The sequence below is a fragment of the Phoxinus phoxinus genome (assembly GCF_949152265.1).
Source record: "Phoxinus phoxinus genome assembly, chromosome: 23".
NCBI lineage: Eukaryota > Metazoa > Chordata > Actinopteri > Cypriniformes > Leuciscidae > Phoxinus > Phoxinus phoxinus.
Genome location: NC_136898.1, coordinates 28,860,659 through 28,878,389, shown reverse-complemented (window position 1 = coordinate 28,878,389; position 17,731 = coordinate 28,860,659). Strand labels below are relative to the sequence as shown.

General features: G+C 44.8%; 2 protein-coding genes and 1 long non-coding RNA gene across 4 annotated transcripts; all 3 read left to right on the top strand.

Moving 5' to 3' along the window:
- Positions 1-507: 507 nt before the first annotated feature.
- Positions 508-2,044, top strand: LOC306992031 (uncharacterized protein). 2 transcript variants are annotated; one of them, XM_079600451.1, is made up of 4 exons: positions 508-965; positions 1,159-1,227; positions 1,322-1,845; positions 1,951-2,044. In XM_079600451.1, exons 1-3 carry the CDS (start codon positions 629-631, stop codon positions 1,426-1,428), a joined length of 513 nt encoding a protein of 170 aa, XP_079456577.1. In that variant the 5' UTR covers positions 508-628; the 3' UTR covers positions 1,429-1,845; positions 1,951-2,044. The 2 variants fall into 2 exon arrangements, with proteins under 2 accessions (XP_079456577.1, XP_079456576.1); XM_079600450.1 differs by having other exon boundaries at positions 1,319-1,845.
- Positions 2,045-2,356: 312 nt separating this feature from the next.
- LOC306991980 lies at positions 2,357-4,210 on the top strand. The gene is made up of 3 exons (XR_013796202.1): positions 2,357-2,390; positions 2,561-2,629; positions 3,962-4,210. It is a non-coding gene; the product is annotated as an uncharacterized lncRNA (long non-coding RNA).
- A 109-nt stretch (positions 4,211-4,319) lies between these two features.
- On the top strand, positions 4,320-7,041 carry LOC306991948 (uncharacterized protein). Its single transcript, XM_079600277.1, has 5 exons — positions 4,320-5,037; positions 5,130-5,204; positions 5,299-5,373; positions 5,457-5,516; positions 5,607-7,041. The coding sequence occupies exons 1-5, from the start codon at positions 4,434-4,436 to the stop codon at positions 6,659-6,661; spliced, it is 1,869 nt and encodes a 622-aa protein (XP_079456403.1). The 5' UTR covers positions 4,320-4,433; the 3' UTR covers positions 6,662-7,041.
- Positions 7,042-17,731: the final 10,690 nt, after the last annotated feature.

The following is a 17,731-nucleotide window of genomic DNA, read 5'->3' as shown; positions in this document are numbered from 1 at the left end:
ATGCAACAGTTGGTAGGTGAGAGAGAATGGAGGGGAGTGTGTATGTGAGAGCAGCTTGAAAGATGTGTAAGTACTCTTTCACTGTTTCGATTCCTTCCTACCCCTCTAGAGACCCTACAGTTCATTTAAATAAGTCAAATTTGACCCAGAGCAGCTTCTGTATGCTAAAATCTAAAGCAGCAATACAGAAAATATATATATTTTAAATTAAAGACGCACATGTTTTTAAATATACATCTAATACTGTTTTTTTCCCCCTCATATGTCACAGACCAGCATGCAAAAAAAATTCAGTTTCTTTCCTGGGAGGATCAAAGTTGTTTTCCGCAAGGGACCTCGAGGATACCTCTGTCAGGATCCAACTGATGCAGCTAAGCTGCTCAAGGACAACCCTTCTCTGCAGGACAAGTCTGCATCTCTGAGGGAGGATATAGTCAAACAAAATGCCCTGACTGTGGTCCATCAGAGAGGAGGGGATCCCTTAGACAGGACAGAGGTGCTTGGGGAATACATCTTACAGTTTGGTAAATATAAGGGGAAATCCTTCCGGTGGCTTTTGGAAAATGATGTAGGCTACACAATCTACCTCATAAAGCACACAGAGAAAGAAGAGACTGCAGGAGTGTTTATGACTGAGGGGCACAGCAAGGCCAGCTTGTTGACCTTTATGGGTTATGCCCGCAGCTTTGACGAAATCCAATCTCTTCTATGTTATGAGTCGGAAAAGCCCATAACTCGAGCAGCCTCAGAGGATGACCAGCTGGTTGGCTTTGGCTCTCGTGCCAAGAGCACCTGGCGGGAGGTGTGGGACAGCAGGACTGATGGATATGCATCCTTTGTCTTGGGGGCAACCTGTATCCCAGGCACACGGATGCACAAGCTGCAGCAATACCTGCGGAAACAACAGCAGCAGCAGTCTACCTGTCCGCCTGTACCTACATCAAGTGCCATCACTCAGCCCATGGGTCAGTTGTGTATTTTTTGTCATTTGATCTTCAGCAGGACATATTGCCATTGTATCAATTATTATTGACAATAACATAACTTATGATTTTACTCATGCATTACACTTCAGTTAACACGAGCTATATTTTAAGAAATCCATTCTGTGAAAATGTTTTTTTTTTAACAACCCGTTGATTCTTGTCTCCAACACAGAGATGGATGAAGATGTTGAGTTGGAGAGTGCAATGCTGAGCATCACCCCCTCCAAGCTACAGGTGCTGTGTAAGTATAATTTCCTTCTGTTATAAATTGATTGTGTTCTGTTTTCTCTCAAATGTTTTACAAATGTATTTAATGTTTTGTGTGTCACCAGCAGCACCACCATCATCCTCCTCAGCAGCTGAACTGGGGCGGGGTATGGAGAATGAAAAAGGTTTTTGCGCATTGGGTTCAGCACTGGAGCACAGTTCTGTTGAATTGTGAGATGAAATGATCTCCAGGAATGAACATAAATCCTTGTGTTCTCAGTGTTCTGGCCATGTTCTGGCTTTGTTCCATTAACAATGCGTATGCTGTTGGCATTATACTAAATGTCTCCGGGGACTATGAATTAATTTCCCCTTTATGAATTGATACCTGCCACAATCAGGGTAAGTACTCGCTTTTGTCAACTTATAACATATGATGAAATGCATGTTCTTGCATGTTTTGTTCACATCCCTCCTGGGTATATGTAATTTTATTTTATACCACAAAGACAAGCATGTTAAGTAAGATTAGGGTGTTTTTTTTTTCTTTAAACCTAATATGCCTAATTACATATATATATTTATCATACAGGACCTTCTGCTTCCCTCTCCATACCACCTGCTGAAAAGAAACCGCGAGTGACAGTTCATGGTAAATGCATTGTAATTCTGCCCATCAATTCAAGCGTTTGTCTCATATACTATATGGTATTGATCTTTTTATTGTTCTTTGTTTTTTATATTTTCTTTTTTTTAGCACCACCCTTGTGCCCCACAATACCTGTGCCCATTCCTGAAGAGTTGATGTTTCTTGTGAAGAAAGATCCATCGGGTTCGACACAAGGTGAGAGAACGGTTTCAAATACATTTGTGTTTTATGTTAGGTTTTGTGGTAATTTTTTTTTATTCTAAAGTCACATTGTAACTGTTTAGTATTTAAAATCCTGTTTAATATTTATAATACCTCACCACTTTTATAAATGATTGTTAATAGATAAATGTTACTCCGTTTCAGGAGACACCGGCTCTCGAGTGTGCAGGGCACTTGCATTTGAGGAATGTGTTATAGATGGTAAGGGTGTACTGCATATAGATTTGACAAATGTAGAATTTTCAATGTTGCTGAGTTAAAACTAATACTGGGTTAATATCTTTCCTCTTCAGAGACTACTTCCCACATAGCTGAAGCATCACACAGTAAGATGATTGCTTTACTCTGCTGCTGCAAAATAAATTTTTTTTAATGTAGCTTAACAAATGTCTGCATTATGAATATGGTTGTTCTGAGTTTTTGATTGCTACTTTTCAATTATCTTAATTTAAAAGAAAGACCTTTATTATTATATTATTTGTCTATGTATTTGTAGAGCCATTATCCTCTGCTCCTGATGCTTTGTCGAAGCCCAATCCAGCTCCTTTACAAAAGACAACACAAAGTAAGCATCTAGATGATTCTTCAAACATCTGCCTGATTGATAGAAGTAAGTCTGTAGCTATTCTTCTGTCTTCATTTTAATCAGCCCATCCCAGAAATCCTCCTCCACCACTTAGCTATGACCACGAGGTCCGCCAGTGGAAGTGTTCCCATCAGCAGAGGATCTGGATGAAGACAGAGCTGGAATCCATGGGTCTATGGCCTGGCTCGGTTCCTGTGAGCAACCCCATGAAGACTGTGTCATTGTGGCGTTTACCTCCTCAGCCAGAGCTGATGGACACCATCACTGATCTGCCATCCCTATTTCGTCTGGAAGCCTGAAAATGATACCCTGATGGCTCGGCTGAGGAATAACTATGCTCTGCCATGCAATGATGAGTGTAAACAGCCACTGGTGACATCTGCTGGAGTTGGTAGACCTCGTGTGATTACAGGCATCATGGGTCAATACTACCTATTCTCGTCACGTCTGTGCTGCAAAGTCTGCAAAAAGAAATGGTTTGCAGACAACCCGCAGTGGCTGGAAAAGCTCCCCAAAAGATTCACAAACTTGTTGCCAGCAGTTCTTACTTATAAGAAGGCTATTTGTAAATCTTTATTGGATGAACTGCGGCGTACAGGTAAATCACCCACAGACATGGCCAATCAGGTAATGGAAATGATGCACCTAAAATATGAACGTGCACACTTGGCCTACCTCCTCAGTTGCCAGAATATCCTAGATGCTGAGGCTGGAAGGTACGGACAGAAAAGCATCACAGGATTCCTGAGAAAGGAGACCCAGCCTGCTCACTTTGGGGAGTATGATGATCCCAGTGGATGGAATGGAATAGCTGTGTCTGCACACTACCTCACTGACTGCCTCCTGTACGAGTACCAGCGCCAAGAGGGAGCTATTAATAAGCTCCTACAGGGAACCTTTGGGCAGGCTTTCCGTTCCGACCACACCCGGAAGGTGGCCAGGAAGGTTACATTTACATCTGGCACGATGTCATCCTATGCCATCATGAATGAAACCTGGATGATCTTATCATGGGTTATGGTACAGTCAGAAACGGAAAAATCACTGGAGCCCATGTACAGGGGGCTCGCAAACCGGTACAGGATGGCAGAAGTGGAGAATGCACAGTTCCATTGGGTAGACAGGTAGGCCATGGAGCATTGTGAAAATGATTATAAGAATATTACAGGATTGATAATTCCATACCTTGCCTAAGACATATCACATGGAAAATGTGCACATTAGATAATCACATTATCCTGACTGATGAACATATCCATTGGCTGATTGCTACAGCAGCATTAACATTATACTTTTCTGTTCTTTTTTCAGAGATTGCTGTGCACCGTTCAGAGTGCCAGACCCTCACAAAACAGATCACCTGAACTGGGAAGCATGGCAGACTACGGATGCCATTATTGCTGAAGCCACTTCCGGAAACTTACAGAACACCTGTGCCTCTAGATCTCACTTTAATCAGCACATCACCGTCAAGCTGGACCTGTTCCATTGTATGAGGCGCTTCCTCCGTGAGTGTGTTTCAGAGCACCATGCCCTTTACAGCTCCTTCTCCCAGTTCTTGTCTGCTGCTTTCAGTCTGGTGGATCAGGAAGACCTGCTGAAGCTCAAGGATGCATACACATTTTGTGGGATTCAGCCTGCCAACCACACAAAGCAGCACATTCGAGAGCACTGCAGAACAAAGATCCCACAGCCTGGAGAACTCCTGAGGAGGGTTGAGGACGTTATACACCATTTTCATTTGGCAGCTGATCCTAATGGTGTTCCCCTGTACAAACCCTCTATGCTTAAGACATGGTGCATTCAGCGCGTTCACATTCTGAGGGGCTGTTTAAGTGATCCAGAGGTTGCAGGTCAAATCCTTTACAGGCATGGTGGAACACTGCAACTTAACCACGTCCTGGGCGAGGGGGCCAAAGTTCCAATATGGATCCCCATAAGAGGAACATCTCAGCAGGAGGGGTACCACTTCCACCAGGCTCAGTGGGTCACTGGCACACGTGTCTCCTCAGAGCTGTTTCAAGCCCAGGGGATGACAGGAGTGGCACGCTGGAATTTTCAGCGGCTGGTGGATCTGAAACAGTCAAGTATTCGGCTTCCAGGAGCCTTTGATCCTTCTCTGATTGCTGACCTGAATACTGTCTCAGAAAGGCTGTTAGGTATGCCGAAGTATCCTGCCCTTCGGGTATCTAATGTAGATACTGGAGAAAGATTTGGACTGCAGTATGTTGAACCTGGATGCCGCCCTGTTGTTCTGGACTGGGAAAAGCACAAGACCAAGACTACTCAACCTGTAAATCAAGCTGAGCAGGTTGATCCACCCACTGCCCAGTCTCAATACCCTTCTGCTGCTCTTGATGTGCCTCCTAGTCCTCATCTAGAGTCAGGTAATTTTTTACAGATGCAGGAATTCAAAAGATACTGTTAGCAGACTTTTTACCTATAAATTAACAGAATATTTTACTTTCTGTTGTTGTAGTAACCACCAGCGCCCAGCCTGTGCCCGCGCTGTCCTCATTTTTTGCTGGTCGCGCTGAGCTTCTTTCAGAGACAGGTAAGCATTTGATAAAGACACAAAGTCATTCCATAAACGCCTTTATTTTTCCTTTATTCATAAAGTAATTACTAATGTTTACTTCCTGTTGTAGTAACCACCAGCGCCCAGCCTGTGCCCGCGCTGTCCTCATTTTTTGCTGGTCGCGCTGAGATTCGTTCAGAGACCGGTAAGCATTTGATAAAGACACAAAGTCATTCCATAAACGCCTTTATTTAAAAAGTAATTACAAATGTTTACTTCCTGTTGTAGTAACCACCAGCGCCCAGCCTGTGCCCGCGCTGTCCTCTTCTGAGCCTCGTTCAGAGACAGGTGAACATTCATTGATAATCCTGCCAAAAATCCTGCTAGTATTTATTGTCTAGGTCAAAGACTGATTATATATTATTTTGATTGATGTAGGAACCACATTCACACCACCTCTGCCTATGATGGCCTCACCAACTAGCACCCGCACTGGACCTGTGAAGACTGGTGGTAGGGTGTTTGTGTTGGATCACAAAAGGTGGACAGCCTCAATGAAAGAGGCCATTGACACCTTACTGAAGAAACACCATGGCAAGAAGGACATGATTAAGCTTGTGGATCAGGAGTATGCTGCAATGGTTCATAACTCCTGTACTGATCCAAACAGCATGCTCCATTCAACCACAAGACTGCACATATCACAGTATGTCAAGCACTTAGCTAAACTCTTAAACACCAGTTCTTCCTTGAACACAAGTCCAGAAAAACTTCTTGCGAGACAGCAACTCTGGTATTCACTGACAGAGGGTAGTGACACTACCAGTGTTCCGGTGATGACAGTGATCCCAGCAGTAGTTGTACACCCACCTGCACATTCTCTGACCACACCACTGACTCACAACGCCATTGAGAAAATTGTGGAGGAAATAATTGTGAGACAGCAGCAACAACAGCAGCATCAACAGCAACATACAGAAAAGAAGAAGCAAACAAAAACTTGTCTTGCCTGTGGACAGCCCAAATCGCGGTACGAGAACGATGGCTCCTCCATCCACTTCTTCTATCAGCAAGGTTCTGTTAGGTACTTCTATTGTTCCACAAAAGTTTTTAAAACCTACAGTGGAGAAGGACTAACAAACCCAAGAATGCCATTCCAAGATTTTATGGAGACAGAGTTCTTTCAAAGGGAACTGGAAGCCACAAAAAAACGGGTTGAGGAGAAAGGGCTGCCGAAACGGAAGAGGTCTGATGCTCAACACCCTGGTCGCCTGTGCAGATTCTGCAAAATGGAATTGAAGCAGGGCCTAAATAGTCCACATATACATACAGGCTTTCCTGGGGTACCAGGGAAATATATTTACTGTCCTTCAAAAGTATTTTCTATTTACAAAGGTCAGGGCATGGACAAAGAGATGACCTGGAAAGAATTTCAAGACTCTGCTTTTTATGAGGTGGAAAAGCAAAGATGGGTGGCAGAGAAGGGAAAATGAAAGGGAAAAAAATATATTCTCTTGCTTCTGTAAATAAAAGTGTGTGTGTTGACTAAGGAATTGTACAGTTAAGACTGAATGGAACTGTAAATTGCATAACAATAAAAAGTAAAAAGAAAGAAACCTTGTAATAGTCTTTTTATAATTAACTTTCTTTTGTAGATTTGGAAAAAATCCCTGATTGTGGAATAACACCTTTCAAATTTTAATAACATTTTTATCTGTTTCATTATATCTGCTCATTTCAATTTTGCTGTCCAAGGTCCTGATTTAATGCTGTAGCTACTTTGGCAAATAAACAAAGAAAAAATATAAAAATCATTTGACTAATGATTGAACTTTATATGCTATGGGGTGTGTTTTTGTGTTTATATTGGCTCAAAGTTGCATAAAAACATATCTCAGGATTGCAATGAGTGGGATTCGAATCTAGGTCTAGACGAGCATACCAATAATAATGAGAAAAAATCTGATTGGCTGTAGTGGTAATTCAGCACCAAGGACAGTGCCAACAAAGCTTCAATTTTATTGGCTGTCACTGAGTTCCAACTATACATGACCTGCCCCCGCGTGGCAGGCGAGAATTCTACCACTGAACCACCAATGCTCAGCGATCTCTAAAAGACACGTCCTTGTGTGATCGGTACGAACAGGGAGTGACGTTATGCATCATGGTTGAGTAAGAGATGGCAGATGAGGAACACTTATAGATCTTGAGTTAGCAGAAGTTACATAACAAAGCTTCAAAGAACCAGATCTCTGACACACCTGAATTAACTTTCTGCATTGGCCGGGAATCGGACCCGGGTCTCCCGCGTGGCAGGCGAGAATTCTACCACTGAACCACCAATGCTCAGTGACCTCTACAAAAAACACCCTTGAGCTGGCAATCCTGTCAGTAATGTTCATTAGCAGAAGTTACATTACAAAGTTTCAAAGAACCAGATCTCTGACACACCTGAATTAACTTTCTGCATTGGCCGGGAATCGGATCCGGGTCTCCCGCGTGGGAAGCGAGAATTCTAATACTGAACCACCAATGCTCAGTGACCTGTAAAAAAACCACCCTTGAGCTGGCCATCGCTGTCAGTAATGTTCATTAGCAGAAGTTACATAAAAAAGTTTCAAAGAACCAGATCTCTGACACACCTGAATTAACTTTCTGCATTGGCCGGGAATCGGACCCGGGTCTCCCGCGTGGCAGGCGAGAATTCTACCACTGAACCACCAATGCTCAGCGATCTCTAAAAGACACGTCCTTGTGTGATCGGTACGAACAGGGAGTGACGTTATGCATCATGGTTGAGTAAGAGATGGCAGATGAGGAACACTTATAGATCTTGAGTTAGCAGAAGTTACATAAAAAAGCTTCAAAGAACCAGATCTCTGACACACCTGAATTAACTTTCTGCATTGGCCGGGAAACGGACCCGGGTCTCCCGCGTGGCAGGCGAGAATTCTACCACTGAACCACCAATGCTCAGTGACCTCTACAAAAAACACCCTTGAGCTGGCAATCGCTGTCAGTAATGTTCATTAGCAGAAGTTACATTACAAAGTTTCAAAGAACCAGATCTCTGACACACCTGAATTAACTTTCTGCATTGGCCAGGATTCGGACCCGGGTCTCCCGCGTGGGAAGCGAGAATTCTACCACTGAACCACCAATGCTCAGCGATCTCTAAAAGACACGTCCTTGTGTGATCGGTACGAACAGGGAGTGACGTTATGCATCATGGTTGAGTAAGAGATGGCAGATGAGGAACACTTATAGATCTTGAGTTAGCAGAAGTTACATAACAAAGCTTCAAAGAACCAGATCTCTGACACACCTGAATTAACTTTCTGCATTGGCCAGGAATCGGACCCGGGTCTCCCGCGTGGGAAGCGAGAATTCTACCACTGAACCACCAATGCTCAGCGATCTCTAAAAGACACGTCCTTGTGTGATCGGTACGAACAGGGAGTGACGTTATGCATCATGGTTGAGTAAGAGATGGCAGATGAGGAACACTTATAGATCTTGAGTTAGCAGAAGTTACATAACAAAGCTTCAAAGAACCAGATCTCTGACACACCTGAATTAACTTTCTGCATTGGCCTGGAATCGGACCCGGGTCTCCCGCGTGGCAGGCGAGAATTCTACCACTGAACCACCAATGCTCAGTGACCTCTACAAAAAACACCCTTGAGCTGGCAATCACTGTCAGTAATGTTCATTAGCAGAAGTTACATTACAAAGCTTCAAAGAACCAGATCTCTGACACACCTGAATTAACTTTCTGCATTGGCCGGGAATCGGACCCGGGTCTCCCGCGTGACAGGCGAGAATTCTACCACTGAACCACCAATGCTCAGTGACCTCTAAAAGACACGTCCTTGTGTGATCGGTACGAACAGGGAGTGACGTTATGCATCATGGTTGAGTAAGAGATGGCAGATGAGGAACACTTATAGATCTTGAGTTAGCAGAAGTTACATAAAAAAGTTTCAAAGAACCAGATCTCTGACACACCTGAATTAACTTTCTGCATTGGCCGGGAATCGGACCCGGGTCTCCCGCGTGGGAAGCGAGAATTCTACCACTGAACCACCAATGCTCAGTGACCTGTCAAAAAACCACCCTTGAGCTGGCAATCGCTGTCAGTAATGTTCATTAGCAGAAGTTACATTACAAAGTTTCAAAGAACCAGATCTCTGACACACCTGAATTAACTTTCTGCATTGGCCGGGAATCGGACCCGGGTCTCCCGCGTGGCAGGCGAGAATTCTACCACTGAACCACCAATGCTCAGCGACCTCTAAAAGACACGTCCTTGTGTGATCGGTAAAAACAGGGAGTGACGTTATGCATCATAGTTGAGTAAGAGATGGCAGATGAGGAACACTTATAGATCTTGAGTTAGCAGAAGTTACATAACAAAGCTTCAAAGAACCAGATCTCTGACACACCTGAATTAACTTTCTGCATTGGCCGGGAATCGGACCCGGGTCTCCCGCGTGGCAGGCGAGAATTCTACCACTGAACCACCAATGCTCAGCGACCTCTAAAAGACACGTCCTTGTGTGATCGGTACGAACAGGGAGTGACGTTATGCATCATGGTTGAGTAAGAGATGGCAGATGAGGAACACTTATAGATCTTGAGTTAGCAGAAGTTACATAACAAAGCTTCAAAGAACCAGATCTCTGACACACCTGAATTAACTTTCTGCATTGGCCGGGAATCGGACCCGGGTCTCCCGCGTGGGAAGCGAGAATTCTACCACTGAACCACCAATGCTCAGTGACCTGTAAAAAAACCACCCTTGAGCTGGCAATCGCTATCAGTAATGTTCATTAGCAGAAGTTACATAAAAAAGTTTCAAAGAACCAGATCCCTGACACACCTGAATTAACTTTCTGCATTGGCCGGGAATCGGACCCGGGTCTCCCGCGTGGCAGGCGAGAATTCTACCACTGAACCACCAATGCTCAGTGACCTCTACAAAAAACACCCTTGAGCTGGCAATCGCTGTCAGTAATGTTCATTAGCAGAAGTTACATTACAAAGTTTCAAAGAACCAGATCTCTGACACACCTGAATTAACTATCTGCATTGGCCGGAAATCGGATCCGGGTCTCCCGCGTGGGAAGCGAGAATTCTACCACTGAACCACCAATGCTCAGTGACCTGTAAAAAAACCACCCTTGAGCTGGCCATCGCTGTCAGTAATGTTCATTAGCAGAAGTTACATAAAAAAGTTTCAAAGAACCAGATCTCTGACAAACCTGAATTAACTTTCTGCATTGGCCGGGAATCGGACCCGGGTCTCCCGTGTAGCAGGCGAGAATTCTACCACTGAACCACCAATGCTCAGCGACCTCTAAAAGACACGTCCTTGTGTGATCGGTACGAACAGGGAGTGACGTTATGCATCATGGTTGAGTAAGAGATGGCAGATGAGGAACACTTATAGATCTTGAGTTAGCAGAAGTTACATAACAAAGCTTCAAAGAACCAGATCTCTGACACACCTGAATTAACTTTCTGCATTGGCCGGGAATCGGACCCGGGTCTCCCGCGTGGCAGGCGAGAATTCTACCACTGAACCACCAATGCTCAGCAACCTCTAAAAGACACGTCCTTGTGTGATCGGTACGAACAGGGAGTGACGTTATGCATCATGGTTGAGTAAGAGATGTCAGATGAGGAACACTTATAGATCTTGAGTTAGCAGAAGTTACATAACAAAGCTTCAAAGAACCAGATCTCTGACACACCTGAATTAACTTTCTGCATTGGCCGGGAATCGGACCCGGGTCTCCCGCGTGGCAGGCGAGAATTCTAATACTGAACCACCAATGCTCAGTGACCTCTACAAAAAACACCTTTGAGCTAGCAATCGCTGTCAGTAATGTTCATTAGCAGAAGTTACATAACAAAGCTTCAAAGAACCAGATCTCTGACACACCTGAATTAACTTTCTGCATTGGCCGGGAATCGGACCCAGGTCTCCCGCGTGGGAAGCGAGAATTCTAATACTGAACCACCAATGCTCAGTGACCTGTAAAAAAACCACCCTTGAGCTGGCAATCGCTGTCAGTAATGTTCATTAGCAGAAGTTACATAAAAAAGTTTCAAAGAACCAGATCTCTGACACACCTGAATTAACTTTCTGCATTGGCCGGGAATCGGATCCGGGTCTCCCGCGTGGGAAGCGAGAATTCTAATACTGAACCACCAATGCTCAGTGACCTGTAAAAAAACCACCCTTGAGCTGGTCATCGCTGTCAGTAATGTTCATTAGCAGAAGTTACAAAGAACCAGATCTCTGACACACCTGAATTAACTTTCTGCATTGGCCGGGAATCGGATCCGGGTCTCCCGCGTGGGAAGCGAGAATTCTAATACTGAACCACCAATGCTCAGTGACCTGTAAAAAAACCACCCTTGAGCTGGCAATCGCTGTCAGTAATGTTCATTAGCAGAAGTTACATAAAAAAGTTTCAAAGAACCAGATCTCTGACAAACCTGAATTAACTTTCTGCATTGGCCGGGAATCTGACCCGGGTCTCCCGCGTGGCAGGCGAGAATTCTACCACTGAACCACCAATGCTCAGCGACCTCTAAAAGACACGTCCTTGTGTGATCGGTACGAACAGGGAGTGACGTTATGCATCATGGTTGAGTAAGAGATGGCAGATGAGGAACACTTATAGATCTTGAGTTAGCAGAAGTTACATAACAAAGCTTCAAAGAACCAGATCTCTGACACACCTGAATTAACTTTCTGCATTGGCCGGGAATCGGACCCGGGTCTCCCGCGTGGCAGGCGAAAATTCTAATACTGAACCACCAATGCTCAGTGACCTCTACAAAAAACACCTTTGAGCTAGCAATCGCTGTCAGTAATGTTCATTAGCAGAAGTTACATAACAAAGCTTCAAAGAACCAGATCTCTGACACACCTGAATTAACTTTCTGCATTGGCCGGGAATCGGACCCAGGTCTCCCGCGTGGGAAGCGAGAATTCTAATACTGAACCACCAATGCTCAGTGACCTGTAAAAAAACCACCCTTGAGCTGGCAATCGCTGTCAGTAATGTTCATTAGCAGAAGTTACATAAAAAAGTTTCAAAGAACCAGATCTCTGACACACCTGAATTAATTTTCTGCATTGGCCGGGAATCGGATCCGGGTCTCCCGCGTGGGAAGCGAGAATTCTAATACTGAACCACCAATGCTCAGTGACCTGTAAAAAAACCACCCTTGAGCTGGTCATCGCTGTCAGTAATGTTCATTAGCAGAAGTTACAAAGAACCAGATCTCTGACACACCTGAATTAACTTTCTGCATTGGCCGGGAATCGGATCCGGGTCTCCCGCGTGGGAAGCGAGAATTCTAATACTGAACCACCAATGCTCAGTGACCTGTAAAAAAACCACCCTTGAGCTGGCAATCGCTGTCAGTAATGTTCATTAGCAGAAGTTACATAACAAAGCTTCAAAGAACCAGATCTCTGACACACCTGAATTAACTTTCTTCATTGGCCGGGAATCGGACCCGGGTCTCCCGCGTGGCAGGCGAGAACTCTACCACTGAACCACCAATGCTCAGCGACCTCTAAAAGACACGTCCTTGTGTGATCGGTACGAACAAGGAGTGAGGTTATGCATCATGGTTGAGTAAGAAATGGCAGATGGGGAACACTTATAGATCTTGAGTTAGCAGAAGTTACATAACAAAGCTTCAAAGAACCAGATCTCTGACACACCTGAATTAACTTTCTGCATTGGCCGGGAATCGGACCCGGGTCTCCCGCGAGGGAAGCGAGAATTCTACCGCTGAACCACCAATGCTCAGTGACCTGTAAAAAAAACACCCTTGATCTGGCAATCGCTGTCAGTAATGTTCATTAGCAGAAGTTACATAACAAAGTTTCAAAGAACCAGATCTCTGACACACCTGAATTAACTTTATGCATTGGCCGGGAATCGCCAATGCTCAGCGACCTCTAAAAGACACGTCCTTGTGTGATCGGTACGAACAGGGAGTGACATTATGCATCATGGTTGAGTAAGAGATGGCAGATGAGGAACACTTATAGATCTTGAGTTAGCAGAAGTTACATAGCAAAGCTTCAAAGAACCAGATCTCTGACATACTTGTGTGATCGGTACGAACAGGGAGTGACGTTATGCATCATGGTTGAGTAAGAGATGGCAGATGAGGAACACTTATAGATCTTGAGTTAGCAGAAGTTACATAACAAAGCTTCAAAGAACCAGATCTCTGACACACCTGAATTAACTTTCTGCATTGGCCAGGAATCGGACCCGGGTCTCCCGCATGGGAAGCGAGAATTCTACCACTGAACCACCAATGCTCAGTGACCTGTAAAAAAACACCCTTGAGCTGGCAATCGCTGTCAGTAATGTTCATTAGCAGAAGTTACATAACAAAGCTTCAAAGAACCAGATCTCTGACACACCTGAATTAACTTTCTGCATTGGCCGGGAATCGGACCCAGGTCTCCCGCGTGGCAGGCGAGAATTCTACCACTGAACCACCAATGCTCAGCGACCTCTAAAAGACACGTCCTTGTGTGATCGGTATGAACAGGGAGTGACGTTATGCATCATGGTTGAGTAAGAGATGGCAGATGAGGAACACTTATAGATCTTGAGTTAGCAGAAGTTACATAACAAAGTTTCAAAGAACCAGATCTCTGACACACCTGAATTAACTTTCTGCATTGGCCGGGAATCGGACCCGGGTCTCCCGCGTGGCAGGCGAGAATTCTACCACTGAACCCCCAATGCTCAGCGATCTCTAAAAGACACGTCCTTGTGTGATCGGTACGAACAGGGAGTGAGGTTATGCATCATGGTTGAGTAAGAGATGGCAGATGGGGAACACTTATAGATCTTGAGTTAGCAGAAGTTACATAACAAAGCTTCAAAGAACCAGATCTCTGACACACCTGAATTAACTTTCTGCATTGGCCGGGAATCGGACCCGGGTCTCCCGCGTGGCAGGCGAGAATTCTACCACTGAACCACCAATGCTCAACGACCTCTAAAAGACACGTCCTTGTGTGATCGGTACGAACAAGGAGTGACGTTATGCATCATGGTTGAGTAAGAGATGGCAGATGGGGAACACTTATAGATCTTGAGTTAGCAGAAGTTACATAACAAAGCTTCAAAGAACCAGATCTCTGACAAACCTGAATTAACTTTCTGCATTGGCCGGGAATCGGACCCGGGTCTCCCGCGTGGGAAGCGAGAATTCTACCACTGAACCACCAATGCTCAGTGACCTGTAAAAAAAACACCCTTGAGCTGGCAATCGCTGTCAGTAATGTTCATTAGCAGAAGTTACATAACAAAGTTTCAAAGAACCAGATCTCTGACACACCTGAATTAACTTTCTGCATTGGCCGGGAATCGCCAATGCTCAGCGACCTCTAAAAGACACGTCCTTGTGTGATCGGTATGAACAGGGAGTGACGTTATGCATCATGGTTGAGTAAGAGATGGCAGATGAGGAACACTTATAGATCTTGAGTTAGCAGAAGTTACATAAAAAAGTTTCAAAGAACCAGATCTCTGACACACCTGAATTAACTTTCTGCATTGGCCGGGAATCGGACCCGGGTCTCCCGCGTGGCAGGCGAGAATTCTACCACTGAACCACCAATGCTCAGCAACCTCTAAAAGACACGTCCTTGTGTGATCGGTACGAACAGGGAGTGACGTTATGCATCATGGTTGAGTAAGAGATGGCAGATGGGGAACACTTATAGATCTTGAGTTAGCAGAAGTTACATAACAAAGCTTCAAAGAACCAGATCTCTGACACAACTGAATTAACTTTCTGCATTGGCCGGGAATCGCCAATGCTCAGCGACCTCTAAAAGACACGTCCTTGTGTGATCGGTACGAACAGGGAGTGACGTTATGCATCATGGTTGAGTAAGAGATAGCAGATGAGGAACACTTATAGATCTTGAGTTAGCAGAAGTTACATAACAAAGCTTCAAAGAACCAGATCTCTGACACACCTGAATTAACTTTCTGCATTGGCCGGGAATCGGACCCGGGTCTCCCGCGTGGCAGGCGAGAACTCTACCACTGAACCACCAATGCTCAGCGACCTCTAAAAGACACGTCCTTGTGTGATCGGTACGAACAAGGAGTGAGGTTATGCATCATGGTTGAGTAAGAGATGGCAGATGGGGAACACTTATAGATCTTGAGTTAGCAGAAGTTACATAACAAAGCTTCAAAGAACCAGATCTCTGACACACCTGAATTAACTTTCTGCATTGGCCGGGAATCGCCAATGCTCAGCGAACTCTAAAAGACACGTCCTTGTGTGATCGGTACGAACAGGGAGTGACGTTATGCATCATGGTTGAGTAAGAGATGGCAGATGAGGAACACTTATAGATCTTGAGTTAGCAGAAGTTACATAGCAAAGCTTCAAAGAACCAGATCTCTGACACACCTGAATTAACTTTCTGCATTGGCCGGGAATCGGACCCTGGTCTCCCGCGTGGGAAGCGAGAATTCTACCACTGAACCACCAATGCTCAGTGACCTCTACAAAAAACACCCTTGAGCTGGCAATCGCTGTCAGTAATGTTCATTAGCAGAAGTTACATAACAAAGTTTCAAAGAACCAGATCTCTGACACACCTGAATTAACTTTCTGCATTGGCCAGGAATCGGACCCGGGTCTCCCACGTGGGAAGCGAGAATTCTACCACTGAACCACCAATGCTCAGCGATCTCTAAAAGACACGTCCTTGTGTGATCGGTACGAACAAGGAGTGACGTTATGCATCATGGTTGAGTAAGAGATGGCAGATGGGGAACACTTATAGATCTTGAGTTAGCAGAAGTTACATAACAAAGCTTCAAAGAACCAGATCTCTGACAAACCTGAATTAACTTTCTGCATTGGCCGGGAATCGGACCCGGGTCTCCCGCGTGGGAAGCGAGAATTCTACCACTGAACCACCAATGCTCAGTGACCTGTAAAAAAAACACCCTTGAGCTGGCAATCGCTGTCAGTAATGTTCATTAGCAGAAGTTACATAACAAAGTTTCAAAGAACCAGATCTCTGACACACCTGAATTAACTTTCTGCATTGGCCGGGAATCGCCAATGCTCAGCGACCTCTAAAAGACACGTCCTTGTGTGATCGGTATGAACAGGGAGTGACGTTATGCATCATGGTTGAGTAAGAGATGGCAGATGAGGAACACTTATAGATCTTGAGTTAGCAGAAGTTACATAAAAAAGTTTCAAAGAACCAGATCTCTGACACACCTGAATTAACTTTCTGCATTGGCCGGGAATCGGACCCGGGTCTCCCGCGTGGCAGGCGAGAATTCTACCACTGAACCACCAATGCTCAGCAACCTCTAAAAGACACGTCCTTGTGTGATCGGTACGAACAGGGAGTGACGTTATGCATCATGGTTGAGTAAGAGATGGCAGATGGGGAACACTTATAGATCTTGAGTTAGCAGAAGTTACATAACAAAGCTTCAAAGAACCAGATCTCTGACACAACTGAATTAACTTTCTGCATTGGCCGGGAATCGCCAATGCTCAGCGACCTCTAAAAGACACGTCCTTGTGTGATCGGTACGAACAGGGAGTGACGTTATGCATCATGGTTGAGTAAGAGATAGCAGATGAGGAACACTTATAGATCTTGAGTTAGCAGAAGTTACATAACAAAGCTTCAAAGAACCAGATCTCTGACACACCTGAATTAACTTTCTGCATTGGCCGGGAATCGGACCCGGGTCTCCCGCGTGGCAGGCGAGAACTCTACCACTGAACCACCAATGCTCAGCGACCTCTAAAAGACACGTCCTTGTGTGATCGGTACGAACAAGGAGTGAGGTTATGCATCATGGTTGAGTAAGAGATGGCAGATGGGGAACACTTAAAGATCTTGAGTTAGCAGAAGTTACATAACAAAGCTTCAAAGAACCAGATCTCTGACACACCTGAATTAACTTTCTGCATTGGCCGGGAATCGCCAATGCTCAGCGAACTCTAAAAGACACGTCCTTGTGTGATCGGTACGAACAGGGAGTGACGTTATGCATCATGGTTGAGTAAGAGATGGCAGATGAGGAACACTTATAGATCTTGAGTTAGCAGAAGTTACATAGCAAAGCTTCAAAGAACCAGATCTCTGACACACCTGAATTAACTTTCTGCATTGGCCGGGAATCGGACCCTGGTCTCCCGCGTGGGAAGCGAGAATTCTACCACTGAACCACCAATGCTCAGTGACCTCTACAAAAAACACCCTTGAGCTGGCAATCGCTGTCAGTAATGTTCATTAGCAGAAGTTACATAACAAAGTTTCAAAGAACCAGATCTCTGACACACCTGAATTAACTTTCTGCATTGGCCGGGAATCGCCAATGCTCAGCGACCTCTAAAAGACACGTCCTTGTGTGATCGGTACGAACAGGGAGTGACGTTATGCATCATGGTTGAGTAAGAGATGGCAGATGAGGAACACTTATAGATCTTGAGTTAGCAGAAGTTAC

Bases quoted from the DNA above. Each gene is read 5' to 3' on its own strand.
- LOC306991948 (XM_079600277.1), top strand. From the start codon at position 4,434: ATGCTTAAGACATGGTGCATTCAGCGCGTTCACATTCTGAGGGGCTGT. The intron at 5,038-5,129 runs GTAATTTTTTAC...CTGTTGTTGTAG, and splicing joins TAGTCCTCATCTAGAGTCAG to TAACCACCAGCGCCCAGCCT. The intron at 5,205-5,298 runs GTAAGCATTTGA...TTCCTGTTGTAG, and splicing joins TGAGCTTCTTTCAGAGACAG to TAACCACCAGCGCCCAGCCT.
- LOC306992031 (XM_079600450.1), top strand. From the start codon at position 629: ATGACTGAGGGGCACAGCAAGGCCAGCTTGTTGACCTTTATGGGTTAT. The intron at 966-1,158 runs GTCAGTTGTGTA...TCTCCAACACAG, and splicing joins TGCCATCACTCAGCCCATGG to AGATGGATGAAGATGTTGAG. The intron at 1,228-1,318 runs GTAAGTATAATT...GTGTGTCACCAG, and splicing joins CTCCAAGCTACAGGTGCTGT to CAGCACCACCATCATCCTCC.